Raw genomic sequence first — 15,234 nt, 5'->3', positions numbered from 1 at the left:
CAGTGTGTGGTGTTGACGCGAGATGGTGAATACTTAGTGACAGCTGGTGAACGAGGCATCGTCGAAGTTTGGCGACTCTTCACGCTAGCGCTACTCTATGCCTACCCGGCCTTTGATAGTCCCGTCCGGTCACTGGCATTGTCTCACGACAACAAGTATACGAGAAATTACCCTGAAATTCGTTCATTAGAATTCGCATTGATTGAAATGATTTGCATCATTTGTATTTCAGGTACTTACTGGCAGGGTTGGCGACTGGGTCAATTGTCGTCTTAAACGTGGATTTCAATAAATGGCACCACGAGTATCAACAACGCTACTAAAGAGAGGACTGAAGATGCTATTGCCATGCCATTTGCTATTGCGAATTCCGTTGTTGAGCTCATAAACGTGCCTCGCTCTAACACTTGCGCGCGTGGTTTTCTTGGATGCCAAGTCGATGCGCCTGAAATTCTGTTTATTTCGGTCCGAATTTGACGACAAGTTTTGTCTCAGAAGATTTCCGGCCAACGGTCTGCCCTCCTATGCCCCAAACCCCCCCCCCCCCCATCTCTACTTTCTTTGTCTCTTTTTCACTCCCTCGTACATTCCGACGAGCCATCAATCGATTCCCTCCCAACACGTGAAGGTTGTAGGTTCTGCTGACTTTCGCTTTCACTTTAGCCGTACATATATAGAACTAGCTCTCTGCCCGCCGGTTTGTTTGTTTTCCGCGGATGCAAGATAAGTTCCCTGGGGTGATTTCACAAGGTTTAGTGGTTGTTTTTTTAATTTGATTTAGATGTCTAGTCACAGTGCGCTCCGGCCAATACAATATTCCCATCCCTTCTTTGTCTTATATACAGGAAGAAAAGTGAAGCAAACGCGAATGCAGTCCTCGTTTTATTCGTGCTGTGTACTGTACTGGCTACTGAAATTTCCCTTCTTTTCCCTATATATATTTTCTCCTCCTCCTATGTTAGTGTTCTGCCAAAAGTGTTTGTGTGGGGGTTTGCAATACACTAGCTCTTTTACTTCAATGAGATTGGAATTTGAAATTGCAAATTTTGGGATGTTGGCGGGAGAAAAATATAGTTCTGGCAACCCTGCAAGAAAATACGTGTTTTCTTCCGTCGGCTGCAAGTTGCATACTAGAAAAGGCGGTTGTTTAAAGTAGGCGGTGTTTGATTTATCTCCATTTACAACAGTTTAAGCGATGGCCGAGGTTCGTGCTACATTACTATTATTACACCTTTCATGGAACTAACTTAGAAATTTGTGTTAAAGCATGAGGAACACCAGTATCTACACCTTATTAGAAACCTTATTCAAAATGGAAATGTCAAAGGAGATCGGACAGGCACCGGAACAAGATCAATTTTTGGAGCTCAAATGCGATTCAGTTTGCGAAACGGTATGCCTAAACTTAAATTTGATTGCATGCTGTGATAGTTTATGTGGTGCTTGAACAGGAAAATTCCCCTTGTTGACAACTAAACGAGTTTTCTGGAGAGGCTTGATGGAAGAACTCCTTTGGTTTGTCAGAGGTTCAACAAATGCTAAAGAGTTGCAAGAGAAGGATATTCGAATCTGGGATGGAAATAGCTCAAGAGAGTATCTTGATTCAATAGGATTGAAAGATCGAGAAGAAGGTGTAAATTTTGCCTATTACTGATGTTTTGGGAATAATTATTGGACTCTTTTACCAACAGGAGACTTGGGTCCAATCTATGGCTTTCAGTGGCGGCATTTTGGGGCTAAATATGACAATATGCACAGTGATTACAGGTCTGTTGGAAAGAAATAGATGTTTTTAAACTTTGGTTTCAGATTATATTTGCATTTTTGTAGTGGTCAAGGTGTTGATCAACTCAAGAATTTGATACACACAATACGCACCAATCCCGAGGACCGACGCATGATTCTTACTGCTTGGAACCCGAGTGCTTTACGAGAAATGGCTTTACCACCCTGCCATTGCTTGGCACAGTTTTATGTAGCGAATGGAGAACTTTCTTGTCAGATGTATCAGAGGTCCGCTGATATGGGCTTGGGTGTGCCTTTCAACATCGCCAGTTATTCATTGCTGACATACATGATTGCCCACGTTACAGGTTTAAAAGTAAGGTTTCGTTGTTGATTGTATTTGGTAATGTCGTAATTTAAAAGTTATTTTTTTTCTTACCGAAGCCAGGAGAATTCATTCATACACTTGGGGATGCTCATGTTTACAGTAATCACATAAGTGCGCTAGAAAAGCAATTGGAACGAGAGCCGCGACCATTTCCTACTCTCAAAATCGCGCGCCAAGTGTCTGATATTGACGATTTTAAGGCTGAAGATTTTGTACTTGAAGGGTATGATCCACACCCAAAGATCCCGATGGATATGGCTGTTTAGATATTGTACCACTCCTTCGATAAAATAAATCAAGTTGTATACTGACCCAATGAATTCATGAATTATGATTTTTCATTGACATTTTGCGTAATTGTAATGCAAATACCTATTTAGTGTTTATTTAGTTTATACTTACCAAACGAAACAAGACTTTAATCAAAACTATGATGACTTAAGCCACTCATCTTAGACTTGATTATTTTCAAGCGTAAAAAAAAGTAATAAAAAATATATATATTAGTTTTACAGTAAACTAAGAAGAGGCTTCTTTCTCTTCACGTGTCCAGCCCGTCTTCATTCGTAGGTCCAAGATTTTAGAAACAAAACGAAAAGGTGTGGGGAGAAAATAATGGATGCGCTTAAAAATGTAAGTTTGTAACCGGGTTCACACAAACAAAAATGCGTGAAGGATAACCATTTTTCTCTCGTAGTTTAAAGACTTTCTCCTAGTATTCAACACAATGTCAGAGACCTGTTTTACCAGATGCGTTAACACATTTCAGACAAGAGAATTGACGGAGGATGAGGTAAGGATTTGCGTTATTACAAATATTCTCATTGATCATGTTCTGTAAATTTCAGGATCGTTGTGTTGAACTATGTTCAAATAAAAACATTCGGGTTAATCATAAAGTCATGTCTGTGTACATGGAAGTTCAGCCTCTCATTATGCAAAAGCGAATGGAAGAGATGGAAAAACTAAATCCTCCAACTTCTGAAAGTGTTCCAGAATCGGTAGACACTAGCAATCATACACAACCTGATAACATTAGTAGAACCGATTCAAACGATGTAACCCAAGACACCTCATCACAGCCTCAACTTTAAAATTGCATTAGGTAAAAAGTGACAAACAAAAATGAACCAAAATTTTTGTGTTGTGGTCCTATTAGGCTTGCCTGCTAGTGGAAAAAGCTGGTTAGCAAACAAATTATGTAGTTTTTTGTCAGAAAATGATTGTGTTGTGAAGTGTACAACTTATGATAACATTGTGAGTTTAGAAGAGCAAACCAAAATTGCTCTATCATCAACTAGTGAAATGACAAAACAATATCGACGTGAAATGAGAGAGACCGTGAAATCTATTTTGGCAACATCTAATTCGTCCCAAAAGTGCGTGATGATTGTAGACGATAACAACTATTATCGAAGCATGCGGTACGAATATCATCAGCTAGCTGCCAAGTTCCACACGGGCTATCTTCAAATCTACGTCAAGTGCGAAGTCGTTAACGCCTTATTTCAAAACAGCAATCGCCCACAAAGCAATCGTGTTCCCGACTGTGTTATTGTTCAGATGGATACCAAACTTGAATTGCCGTGCGAATCGTGGGAAAACTCGCTGACAATCGACACTGCTGATATAAATAAACCAGAAATGATGATCAAGATTTGGGTCCGCATACAGGAAGCTATCAGTAATCCTGTCTCAACCATCAAGAGGCTCGAAGAGAAGAAACTTGTGGCCGAGCAAAGCAAATTATGCAACAATCATAATGTCGTTCATAATATCGACAAAACTCTAAGAAAACAAATAAATCAGTACATCCGCGAATACAAAGAAAAAAATAGTGCTCGTGTATTGGCGGCACAGCTTAACGACATTCGACAGTCCGTCATGGAAGATGTTAAAAGAGGAATCATAGTACCACCGGCAGACATCTTGAAAATAGATGAATCCATCGACATGCCCAAACTTGAAGCCTGGGTTACCACGATTTTCCTCCAAAGGTGTTCATCATAGCATAGACATGACTTGGTCATACTAGAAAGAATATACTGGTCAAAATCGCTGGTTGAATAATAAACAGCAATACGATCACCTCTTCTTTTTTTTCTTGTTCTTGTGCTACGAGTTTTGAAAGTGCCATTTGGAATCTTTGTTTTAAAGCGGCGTTCTCAATAGTAGCAAGCTCATTTTCTTGAGCTTGTCTCAAATTTTTTATTTCACGGATCTCTTCTCTTAGCTTGTCAGCCATTTTTTGCAAATCGTCTAACGATAACGAGAAATGAAGATTGAATGGCAGAAAAGAAAAAAAATTATCGACTTACCTTTTTGGGTATCGACCACTTTCTTTTGAGGAGAAAGATTAGACGAACTACTATCATCACGAAACATGTCTCCACTAAACTGGGTTATCATAGAATTAGACCCCTGCAAAAAAGGAAAGTGTACAACATTAATGTGAATAATTGTATTTTGCTTGGTCAATACCCTATTGCTTCCAGCATAGAACTCCGACCCCGAACCCCGGGATTCATCGCTATTCTCATAGTCTGACTCCATGATATTTATTTTACTTCCATGTTCTTCATCGGAGTCACTCAACGCTTCACCGAAAATATCATGCTCAGCTATAAATAAAAAAAGCATAAGTTTACTATTGAAAGGTAAGGTGTTAATAACAGATCATACCTAATCCGCGACTTTGAGTACTGACGAATGTTCCCGTTGCAAGAGGGACCGTCATCGCCGCTCCCTCTCCTAAGCCAGCTTCGTTAGCTGCCTTTACTTTAGCTTCATCTTCTTCCGTGATTAGCTCCCACCGTACACTAACCGCTTCATTGTCAACACGCAATAAACGCCTAACTTCTTTCTCAATTTCTGGAGCTTCGACGTATTTCTTTTTCAGTGTTTTCCTAAATCTTCTTTTCCTTGCATTCTTCATTGGTGGAGCTATACCATGAGGCCATAGGAATTTTTTATCAACCTTGTGGGGGTCTTTTTTCTTTGGTTTAACAGGTGTTTCTTCTTCACTACTTGACTGTTGTTCACCTTCTTTGCAAATCAATATCTAAATAATTGAAAAAAATATATATAAAGTAACATGATAGAGTTTTCAATTCCCAAAACATTTTAATAAATAACAACTCACCTGGCTAACATCAGCTGCTTTATAAAATGTTTTGTTATCTATAGTTTTTTGAGATTCCATTACACAAGGTAGATCCAAAACCTAGAAATAAAAAGCAGAATGCACACATATACCTTTGGTCATAAACATTTGGTGCAAAATCTTTTCTGGAATAACACCTTGGCAGACATGACCCATGAATCAAACTGAACCAATCCTTTTCTCATGTCGTTGTCCAACCTAATACTCAGACGGTCTTTCAGATTCATCACACCTGTCCTCAGGGTTTGCTTTAGACTTTCTGCACATTCCTAAAATGCAGGGAACACAGAGAAGTTTAGCTGACAAGTACTTTTACAAAGGTGTCCAACTGCTTACTGGTAGATTTGCTGGCAATCTAAGTATGAACTGATTTTCCAACTCATCGCCTCCATTATCATTAGTACTGCTAGGGGGTAATACCGTTGGCCTATTCATTTTTTAAAATAGGCTACACCATCAATTTTGTATCATGCAAACACACCGATATACAAATAGGAAAACAACAACTGACACCAGTTAAACACCTAAGCAGACACAACAACAAAATACTAATTTGGAATAAAGGCAACGCTGCAGCGTTGCGTTTTTATTTTCAATTGCCAGATATTTATTACTTGAAAATTTTACGTCTTTTTTCGTCAAATCTTATTCCACCGGTCACGGCACTGATAACTTTATCGGGTAAGACACGTGGACGTTGTTGCAGAACCTTTACATTGAGAAGCATGGCCGCAATTACTCAAGTATCTTCAAATAAATGTTTTGGAGGCTTTCAGAAAGTCTTCTCACATGAAAGGTAATCAAAAATGTTTTGTAGAAATGTCTTGAGATTTTAAAATAGGACATTTTGATTGTTTTACTGTAGTGAGGAACTCAAGTGCAAGATTAATTTTGCTGTATACTTGCCTCCAAAGGCAGAAGATGCCAATGTCAAGCTTCCAGTTATTTATTGGCTTTCGGGACTGACATGTAATGAGCAAAATTTCATCCAAAAGGCTGGAGGTCAGAAACTGGCAGCAAATCATCAGTTTATCATTGTCTGTCCCGATACCAGTCCAAGTAGGTCCATAGTTTGTTCTTTGTATTATATTCATATTCACATGTTACATGATTGTAGGGGGTTGTGGTATTGAAGGGGAAGAAGATGGCTGGGACTTTGGTACTGGGGCTGGTTTTTATGTTGATGCATCTGAAGAAAAATGGAAGACAAATTATCGCATGTTTTCATACATCACCAAAGAGTTGCCACAACTGATTTCTGCAAACTTTCCTGCTGATTCAAACCTGATGTCTATCATGGGCCATAGGTATAAAAAGCAAAATAATTAGTAGAAAAACAAGCAATTGAACATTTTTTATTTAAACAGCATGGGAGGACATGGTGCCCTAATATGTGCTCTGAAGAACCCAGGGCTCTACAAAAGTGTATCGGCATTTGCTCCGATTTGCAACCCAGTTAACTGTCCATGGGGAGAAAAAGCATTCTCAGGCTATCTGGGTGCTGACAAATCCCTGTGGAAGGAGTGGGATGCCACATGTTTGGTTGCCAACTATCAAGGCGCCCCACTTGAGATTTTTGTTGACCAGGTACATTTAACCTAATTTTTCTGTCTATTTTTGTGTAGTGAAATTCTGGATCCTTATTTTATAAATAATTCATAGGGAGAGGAAGATCAGTTCCTAAAGGACGGCCAGCTTCTTCCCGATAACCTAGTCGAATCGTGTGCTAAAGCCGGCATGCCAATTGTTCTACGGAAACAGGCAGGATACGACCACAGCTACTACTTCATAGCGACTTACCTGGAAGACCATTTCAGCCATCATGCAAAATTCCTCCAATAAGGTTAGATTTCCCTTTCTTTAGTAGTGGGTCAAGCTGTAGCGGATATTCTTTGTTTCTGTTTATTAAAATTATATCCAACACTGTCGTTGGCTTCAAACATGCAATGAGGTTGGAGACTATACCGTTGGCAGCCTTCCAATGAGACTGTGTAAACAAGATATATATCGAGTAAAAAGAGATCATCTCGTTAGAGCAACTGACGATTGAAAAGGAATGCCATTAGTAATAAGTCCGATGCGTGGAACTTAAGCGTCTCGTCGGACGTGGGTCGGTTGTGGGCGACGGAGGTAGACGTAAGCAATTATAGAGAGAAAGAAGGTCGTTTTTTAATTCCTTTATTCGATTTGACCTCCTTCTCCGTTGGCGTATTCGCTTTGCTTTCACTTTCGTCGCTCGTGTGAAGCGACGATGCAGTTGAACTACTTTTAAGTTTGGGCTTTTCACCGTCTGCTTCACTGAAAGAAGTACCAGAGGAACGTCCAATTAACGAGCTGAATAACTTGGTGACGTGCATAAGCGATGGCTTTTTTTGGCGAACGGCCGTCCGCTGCGACTTGAGCGTCCGCACCTCTCTGAACAAGGCCGTCATGGTGAGCGCCACTCCTTCGACATCTTCGGCGGCCGAGAGTTCGGCGAAATGACAATTATTTTGTACCGCCAACGCTTGGCCATCCTCTACGCGAACCTTCATGCGAGTAGGACGGGTTACTTAGATATCTTTGAAATTTTTATGTGTCTAGATTACCTGACGTAGGTGTTCGAGATCTTTTTGATTGGCCAACAAAAGTACCGGTAGATAAAAAGGCATTTTGAGATTCTGAATTTTTTCAAGCATCGTAGCTGCGGCCTCGAAACTCGAGCTATTTCCGATGGAATAGACAACTATACATGCGTCTGCCCATGAAACATGAACCGTTGGGAATGAAAAATCCGCCTTGGATATAAGAATAGGCTGCTTTGAATTTATTGAAATTTCAATTACATTTTCTTCTTTCTAAAGGTTAGATTACTCAGTAACTATTACTGCTTTATTGTTCTTTCTTTTTACATTTTGAAGGACTCGCACTTGCGTTATTTTGTGATGATCAGTCACCCGGAAATATGTATGTCAAGGTCGATAAGAGTGACTTGCTTATTATTGCATATTTGCAACAAGATCTGATCTCAGAGAATTTTCAGATTTTGTCGCATTCATAAGCATGCTCGTCCTTGGCATTATTTTTTTCACTCAGCTGTTTGGTCATTGAAACAATTTGTCGATCGTCAATTCGTGCGAATGCGTTTAATTACTTCGTATTCGATGTCAGTGTTGTCGGTTAACGAGTTTTCGCCCCAAATCTTTAAGGCAATTTGCCAGTATGTTACATCATCCCTTTATGCGAGCGGTGCCACAAACCGGTTGGCTATTAGTAGTTTGCACACCGTCAAACCGACAGAAGCAAATCGATAATTGATGACTCATCTTACCGAAGCGTTTGAAGTGTCTGCTATTTCAATCTGCGAAGGGAATCCATCGATTTTTATTGTTTTCTTGTAGAGCAAATCTGGCAATAACGTGTTTAAAAATCAATACTTTGTGTCTGTATGCGAAAAACGTGCTTTAACCCGATGTGGGTTTAAGCACACGCATGATTTTCTTTAAATTGTTAACATGTACGAAGAGAACATGTGGCTCACGTGGAGCTCAACGTGAGCGTTCAAAGTTGGCCGCCTGCTTTGTTAGTTCCAGTTGAATGGTACGAGAGGAACAGAAAGAGGGAGAGAAATGACTAGACCTTTTACCCTCCCATTTCTATCTCACTCTTCGGGGAAATATGCATTGCTCAAATCGATTACTTTCCTTTACACTCGCCGTACTTCTCTGTTATCGCGTAGGCATCGTCGTTCGTTCGATTTAAACGAAATCTTCTATTCCCTCCCTCGTTTGCCATTTCTTTTCTTTTTTTTTGGGGGGGGGGATGTCAAGAGGTTTTAAAAGTAAAATGCAAAAGTCAAAAGAAATTGGGTTTATACCTTTTCCCGAGCAGTATTCTCCGATGAATCGATTGGTCAAATAACGAACCACCACAGCTGCAACGTAAACAGTGCAAAAATAGATAAAGATTTTTAACGGTGTTGCTATTGCACGAACGTTCCCATTTTTATTTTTGCGAAGAAGTGGGTGTCGCGAAAAATTGACCTTTTAAGTCGGATGAATAAGAGATAATAGCAAATTTGCGAAGGAGCCTGTTAGTGCAGGGGGGTGGTGGTGAGCGTCGCATCCGCGTTGCCATGCAACACGAAGAAACGAATCGTAGGTTGCGCACAGAAATGCGGTGTCGCGATTATTTGGAAACAATTTGATTAAAAGGAAAGTTTTTTTTTTTTAATTTGAAAGAAATATAATTTTGATGTGTAATTTACCCGTTTTTCCGACCGCCGCCAATCCTAGGACACACACTCTTATTCGTGGCACATTTTTGTCGGCATCGATTTTCGTTAATCGGCCGAACGCGACGCTACTGATCTTCTCGTCGAGTCGCATTTTTGCCTTTTGATTCTCTTGACTGCTTGATTTTTTTTTATCCGTCGCGTCCATCCCAACAACTACGTTTGACTATGGATTTCAACTCGCTCTTTCTTTTTCTTTGTGTGCCTTTGGGTGAGTGAGACGAGGAAGGCAAAGTTGCATCTCGTTGTAACGGCGACTGGCCGCACCTCCGAACCCACAATAAAGAATGACTAGGCATCGTGCCTTGTTTTCCCTTGTAAAAATAAAATAAAATTCAGAGAATACCATAAGGCACTATACCCAGGAAATGCTTGCGCGTCCTTGTCTATCTGTATTAGCATATCAACCAAACCTTTAGAGAGAGAAAAAAAGGAGAGTTAGAAAACAAGCGATGGCGGGGGAATTCACGCTGAGCCTCTCTACACTTTTTCGTTGTAACGGCGTTTATCTGTGTCGTCATTTTCTGGGTTTTCCTTGTCGACAAGCTCTTGGTATTTCTGGGCAAGTGTCTAGCCAATTTTGCCTCTTTTTTTTATTTAAACACAAGTGGCGAATGGAAAGTATTCGCAAATCTTTCGCGGATGTGGTTTGTTATTATCGTCGAGTGGGTGTGCGCTGGACCATAACTCACTCGAACGGACATAATAAATCCTTTCACGCATTTCGCCAAGTGACGCTTCCAACTGTTGTCTTATCGTTTTATTTTCAGTTGTTTTTACTGAAATATTTGTTTTTCTATTGCGCTTAAAGTGGGACACGCTTTCCGTTTGTCCGCCCACGGCGATGGAGATGTTTTTAAAAAGGATTTTTGCGCTACGGAGTCGTCATTGCAAGATTCTTTCATATTTCATTCGTTCAACATCACAGGGAAGATACGGTTACATTTTTTCACGCGCAAACACAATCGATATTATCACATATTCAAACAATCAAATACTGAGCCAGTTGTTTGATCGAAGTAAAGAGTTTTTGAAATTGGGAAGCCACCGTCAAAATATTTTACACATTCTCGTTCGTCACTCTACCTCCTTTTTTTTACATAAATCAAAAACACATTTTGGATTAATTATTCTCAAATTTTGCGTATACAAGTAAAAACGGCGTATCTCTTGATATCGAGAATCCAATAATGGCCATACAATTTGATTCAATTTCAAAATAAATGCCAAATCAATTTTCTTTTTTGCACGTACAAATTTGTGATATAGACATCAGGTAAAAAGAGTATTTTTTTTTTTTGCGTGAAATCTCTTGTAATATAATGGCAACTAGGGAGCGACGGGCATTTAGACGGACCGTTTTTTGAAAACAGATCGGAACGAACCTGCCACGTTTGGCATGGAAGATGCCATTTGAGAAGTGCCTGCTTTCCGAGAAGAAGGTAGTTCAGGTGGCATTGAATTGCGTCCCATTAGCGATCCCAGCATTCGATTAATGATGTAGACGGAACGCTTCCTCTGCCGGTTGTTGTTATGACTGCTTCCGTTGTTGTTATTCGCGTTGTTATTGGCGTCCTGTTGCCTGATCTTGAAACTGCGCGCTTCCTTGATCAATTGATTGAAAATGTCGGCCAAGTCTTCCGGTTCGCTTTCGGCCGGATCTGCCGCTGAGACTTCGCAGAAAACGCACGAAAACTGTTTGGCCAGCTCCCTTCCTTCTGCCGCATTGACCTGTCAGAAAGGGAAGCAAAAATGCATACGTCATCTTTGATATTCGTTTTTCTCGTTCATTGCACTCGCGAAACCGACATTTCTATTTTTAAAACACGGGACTCTGTCATCACTGTCAGAATCCTGTTGCCGTTGTCTTTTTGCCCGTCTCAACAATCTCTCCCGAAACGCGTGTCTATCTGACACTGTTTCGCGGGATTTCGCGTTGCCATAACTAACCTGTCTTAGATGTCCGAGATCTTTTTTATTGGCCAACAATACGACAGGTACGGACAGCGGGGATAGATTGATTTCGTGTTCGTCTTTGTTGTCGTCCTCGAAAGATTTTCGCTGACAACTGGTCGAGTTGTTTGTCTGTAGGGCGACAAGAGCTTCGTGTGCTGCCTCAAAGCTCGTCCTGTCGGAAATCGAGTAGACAACGACGCAGGCGTCGCTGTTTTTGGCTCGTGTCGTCGGCACGCTCGTATCCTCCTGTTTGTTTGGTCCCAAGGTTAAAAAAGAAAGAAAAAGACGACAGATTTTTAGAATAACAAATGGGCTAAGTCAAGAAGTGGTCAGTTGCAAACAATGAAAATGCACCAAGATCCACACGCAGTCCATGCTGACTGATGACAGAGACGTTCTCTTTTTTTTTTTTTTTTTTTTTTTTGCATTTGTAGTTTTTACTACGTTGTTTGAACGCGCATTTTCAAGATCACAATAACGTTTGATTATATCTTGAAACTGCCCATCTAAAGCTTGATGGGTAAATATTTACGCCGCCTAGTTCAATGGCATTTCCGTTTTTTTATTTTTTTTTTACATTTTGATACGTTCTTTTTTTTTTTGTTGTTTACAATTTATTTGTTTGTTTTTATTACTCTCTTCCCGGATCTATGTTGAAATATTTTGGCTACTATTGATAACTACCGTTGCTATGGTTTCGTTCGAAACGGTCGTTTCCTTTGGGTTGCCATAGCGAATTACTCTTTATTTCTACGAGGATAATCCAGTTGGATTCTTAATATGTTACAACTATTTAAAGAACGTAATAAAAAAAAATGGGCAAATTGAAAATTGCGGGGGATCTATTGCGTAAACTTACCGGATGATTAGAGACATCGACGATTTCCACTTCGACGCTCGATCCGTCTATGCAGAAAATTTGCCGATACGATAAATCTAGAAACGCGTAACATTTGCGGAAAAGATGCAATAGGATTATGTACACGTCAATCAACATGTTCTTGTTTGGAAATTTCTTTTACCTGTGTGCGACTTGTATTCACCGATGTAGCGCCGCGTTAGGTAGCGAACCGTAAGGGCTGGGCACGTTTCCAAGCGAATCAATAATACAAAAACAATTTAATTTTTAATGAAATTGTGCGGAAACGACAGTTTTTGACGTGAAAAAAAAAACTATGTAACATACCTGATTTGCCCACTTGACGTGCCCCGATAATCGTTACTTTCACTTGATATTGGATCCCGTTTTTCATGATGGCTGTATGGCCTGGCTCTTGTAGAACCTAATTACGCGTACCAAAAAAAATCATTTTGAAAATCATTACGGGATTAAAACATTTCTAGAACCTGATCAAAGGAAATTCATTTTTCTTTGTGCTATTTTTTTTTTTTTTTGTTTCCCCCCCACCAGTATTAAATTTTTAAAAAGAATATGGCGAGCCTTTCTCATTTCCTCTTTGTTCAAAGATAGCAACTTAGGATCGGGGGAAAAAACGGGGCTAATTAGCTGGCCTGATTGCTTGCGGATACTTAGTTGCCTGACGTCAGCAAACCATGGCCGCTCTTGTCTATTGCGGGACTTCGATATTCGCCCAGCCTTCCCTGCTTTTTTTTTTTATTGTCGGCTTTGACAAAATTATTTTGCTCTCTATACGTCCCTTCTTCTCGTAGTTGACCGTTGCAGTGACCTACATCAGTTGTGTAATGACAACCGTTTCTGTTGTTTCTTTTCTTATTGACTTTTGAGGTCTGTGGCCCAGTAGGCGGATGATGGGTTTGAATTTTTTTTTTTCTTTTTGTTTCTTTGCTACTCCCGAACTAAAGCGGACAGCGTCGCCACCCACCTTTCATCACTGTCGCGCTTTTCTTTGGCTCTCCGTTTCAAAACAAGGCGCATTAAAGAAGTCGTACAGTTTTTTCCAGACGTTTTTCTCGCTATTTTAACTATCGATTTAAAATTGGGGAGGCCCTGGGTTCGTTGTAATTACATAAAACAACCATTTGGCATTCCTCGATATCTTTTTTTCCCCTCTCCTCTCTTTCTAGTTCTCTATATATACCCGGCGGAGCATCCGGCCTGTCGTTTGGTGTGAGCAACATGGAGTAGACTAACAGCTGCGCTATTACCCGTATATACACATCGCCACATCCGTCTAGCGAAAAGAGATTTTTTTTTTTTTTTCTGATTAGATTTATGTTTAGCCTTGATCGTTTCATTTCGCCATTTGTTTCATTTGACAGCCGCAAATGAAATGGCGCCAATTGGCTGACAGAAAACGAATGCGCAAATTTGTCTCTTTTGCTCCTCCGTACGTGAAACGTTGAATGCAATTAATAAGAGTTTCTTACCTGACGATGTTGACAGTTTTTTTAAGTTTCTTGCGAAAGAAAAATGAGAGGAAAATCAAATATCCGTTTTGGATGGGCTTTGAAACTTGGCTTTTCGATGATCAGCGTGAGACGTGGGAACACTGGCGATTCTTGTTAGAGACACACTTCTGAACTGATGTCAAAGCGGGCGGACACATTGGTATATATCAAGGCGCGTCCTTCGCAAATGGTGGAATAAAAACAAAAAATTCAAATGCGCAAGCGCAAAGACGGGCGCTAAGAAAGTCGTCGCCAAAATAAATCCAATTGGGAACGGATGCGCGCCTGGGCTGCCCTCGCCGTTCGGTCTGGCCGTGTAGCCGAGAGTCAAAACACGGGAGTACATACTAGTCTATCTAGACGACCAAAGCAGAAACAACTTCCAATGCCACACATCCTCTGCCGCAAAAAATAAACTTTGTCATTTTTTTTTTTTAGCAAAATAGAAGAGCGGTGGGGTTCCGAGTACGTGGCTGTCAGTTGATCCCTCGTGCAAGAGAAAGCGAATCCAAAAGGGAAATCCTTTTTTTTTTATTATTATTATTGTTGTTGTGCAAGACTTTTGTAGATGATAGGACGGACCAACTGCCTTCGGTTTAGGAACTATAAACAGCTCGCCCCATGGGTCTGTCTAAACAGCGTCTTATACGATCCATCGGGGAGTCGTTAAAATGTCAATGCTGGATTGCGTGGGTTGACTTTATAAAACGAGATCGACGACCGTAGCATACAGGTGATCTTTACCCACGTGACTGGGCCATGTTTTTCCCCATCTCTTGTTCCTCCATCCCTCGTGGCTCTTTTAATTGCTTGCGCTGAGATTGATAGGCGCATCTGATAAAGTCAATTACATCAGCCACCTGTAAATCCATTGACGTTGAGTCTTTGGTCTACGTGTTCTATTCGAACGTACAAAGCCCTCTGGTGGTAGCACATTTGGCTTTTGTGGACGTCACGATTGCCTGGCGTTAGATCCACACAAAGACGTCGCTGTATGTTTTTGTATATCGGCCAAAATTTGCGTGTGGTAGGAATCAAATTTGCCGTCGTCAGGGAAACATAGTGAACTCGTGACATACTCGTGTTTGTTTTTGCTCGGCTGATGGCGGCACAACGCCGATGATTTGCATCAGACGCTGATTGAATATCTGTAAATGATATCAATACAGCAATATTGTCTTTGCTAATTAGTTATTGGTAATATGAATCCCATATTATTCTATACAATGCTGATATCATTTCTCTTGAAACGTGCAAGACTGCGGGAGGGTATCCTCATCGTCTATGCACGCGAGAATAGATAGGCATAGCAACGGCTTCTATAACTGGCCTCTAATTAAGTTCTCTGTCATATCTGAT

The 15,234-nt window shown here is 40.5% G+C and overlaps 8 protein-coding genes across 15 annotated transcripts in view; 5 read left to right on the top strand and 3 right to left on the bottom strand.

Moving 5' to 3' along the window:
- Positions 1-328, top strand: part of LOC130695853 (neurobeachin-like) — a 31,587-nt gene extending 31,259 nt beyond the window's left edge. For all 6 annotated transcript variants that reach the window (XM_059495424.1, XM_059495422.1, XM_057518926.2 and 3 more), the window contains 2 exons: positions 4-155; positions 233-328. In XM_059495424.1, the coding sequence (XP_059351407.1) occupies positions 4-155; positions 233-323 (243 nt within the window). In that variant the 3' untranslated portion in view covers positions 324-328. The remainder of the gene's footprint in view (positions 1-3; positions 156-232) is intronic.
- A 788-nt stretch (positions 329-1,116) lies between these two features.
- On the top strand, positions 1,117-2,424 carry LOC130695887 (thymidylate synthase-like). 2 transcript variants are annotated; one of them, XM_057518956.1, is made up of 6 exons: positions 1,117-1,204; positions 1,267-1,393; positions 1,452-1,631; positions 1,692-1,767; positions 1,831-2,101; positions 2,170-2,424. In XM_057518956.1, exons 1-6 carry the CDS (start codon positions 1,196-1,198, stop codon positions 2,377-2,379), a joined length of 873 nt encoding a protein of 290 aa, XP_057374939.1. In that variant the 5' UTR covers positions 1,117-1,195; the 3' UTR covers positions 2,380-2,424. The 2 variants fall into 2 exon arrangements, with proteins under 2 accessions (XP_057374939.1, XP_059350281.1); XM_059494298.1 differs by having other exon boundaries at positions 1,119-1,186; positions 1,252-1,393.
- Positions 2,425-2,636: 212 nt separating this feature from the next.
- Positions 2,637-3,207, top strand: LOC130692009 (mitochondrial import inner membrane translocase subunit Tim10 B-like). Its single transcript, XM_057515064.2, has 3 exons — positions 2,637-2,746; positions 2,811-2,906; positions 2,962-3,207. The coding sequence occupies exons 1-3, from the start codon at positions 2,729-2,731 to the stop codon at positions 3,205-3,207; spliced, it is 360 nt and encodes a 119-aa protein (XP_057371047.1). The 5' UTR covers positions 2,637-2,728.
- A 31-nt stretch (positions 3,208-3,238) lies between these two features.
- On the top strand, positions 3,239-4,203 carry LOC130692001 (L-seryl-tRNA(Sec) kinase-like). Its single transcript, XM_057515054.1, has one exon. It carries the CDS (start codon positions 3,239-3,241, stop codon positions 4,121-4,123), a length of 885 nt encoding a protein of 294 aa, XP_057371037.1. The 3' UTR covers positions 4,124-4,203.
- LOC130691990 (transcription initiation factor TFIID subunit 7-like) lies at positions 3,937-5,787 on the bottom strand. Its single transcript, XM_059494307.1, has 8 exons — positions 5,613-5,787; positions 5,414-5,545; positions 5,256-5,336; positions 4,796-5,174; positions 4,595-4,734; positions 4,432-4,534; positions 4,203-4,372; positions 3,937-4,144 (listed from the first exon to the last, which is right to left on the bottom strand). The coding sequence occupies exons 1-8, from the start codon at positions 5,709-5,711 to the stop codon at positions 4,118-4,120; spliced, it is 1,131 nt and encodes a 376-aa protein (XP_059350290.1). The 5' UTR covers positions 5,712-5,787; the 3' UTR covers positions 3,937-4,117.
- A 97-nt stretch (positions 5,788-5,884) lies between these two features.
- Positions 5,885-7,204, top strand: LOC130693513 (S-formylglutathione hydrolase-like). Its single transcript, XM_057516675.2, has 5 exons — positions 5,885-6,072; positions 6,142-6,335; positions 6,394-6,583; positions 6,644-6,863; positions 6,939-7,204. Exons 1-5 carry the CDS (start codon positions 6,002-6,004, stop codon positions 7,116-7,118), a joined length of 855 nt encoding a protein of 284 aa, XP_057372658.1. The 5' UTR covers positions 5,885-6,001; the 3' UTR covers positions 7,119-7,204.
- Positions 7,205-7,417: 213 nt separating this feature from the next.
- On the bottom strand, positions 7,418-9,687 carry LOC130696273 (ras-related and estrogen-regulated growth inhibitor-like protein). 2 transcript variants are annotated; one of them, XM_057519365.2, is made up of 5 exons: positions 9,523-9,687; positions 9,133-9,189; positions 8,587-8,663; positions 7,865-8,053; positions 7,418-7,804 (listed from the first exon to the last, which is right to left on the bottom strand). In XM_057519365.2, the coding sequence occupies exons 1-5, from the start codon at positions 9,641-9,643 to the stop codon at positions 7,421-7,423; spliced, it is 828 nt and encodes a 275-aa protein (XP_057375348.1). In that variant the 5' UTR covers positions 9,644-9,687; the 3' UTR covers positions 7,418-7,420. The 2 variants fall into 2 exon arrangements, with proteins under 2 accessions (XP_057375348.1, XP_059350267.1); XM_059494284.1 differs by lacking the exon at positions 9,133-9,189.
- Positions 9,688-10,748: 1,061 nt separating this feature from the next.
- Positions 10,749-13,995, bottom strand: LOC130693645 (ras-related and estrogen-regulated growth inhibitor-like protein). Its single transcript, XM_057516837.2, has 6 exons — positions 13,855-13,995; positions 12,692-12,788; positions 12,528-12,584; positions 12,365-12,441; positions 11,500-11,751; positions 10,749-11,280 (listed from the first exon to the last, which is right to left on the bottom strand). Exons 2-6 carry the CDS (start codon positions 12,756-12,758, stop codon positions 10,897-10,899), a joined length of 837 nt encoding a protein of 278 aa, XP_057372820.1. The 5' UTR covers positions 12,759-12,788; positions 13,855-13,995; the 3' UTR covers positions 10,749-10,896.
- Between the last annotated feature and the right edge of the window lie 1,239 nt (positions 13,996-15,234).

This window comes from Daphnia carinata, chromosome 1 (assembly GCF_022539665.2).
Source record: "Daphnia carinata strain CSIRO-1 chromosome 1, CSIRO_AGI_Dcar_HiC_V3, whole genome shotgun sequence".
Classification (NCBI taxonomy): domain Eukaryota; kingdom Metazoa; phylum Arthropoda; class Branchiopoda; order Diplostraca; family Daphniidae; genus Daphnia; species Daphnia carinata.
Note: the sequence above shows the minus strand (reverse complement) of the source record. Positions and strands in the feature narration are given on the sequence as shown.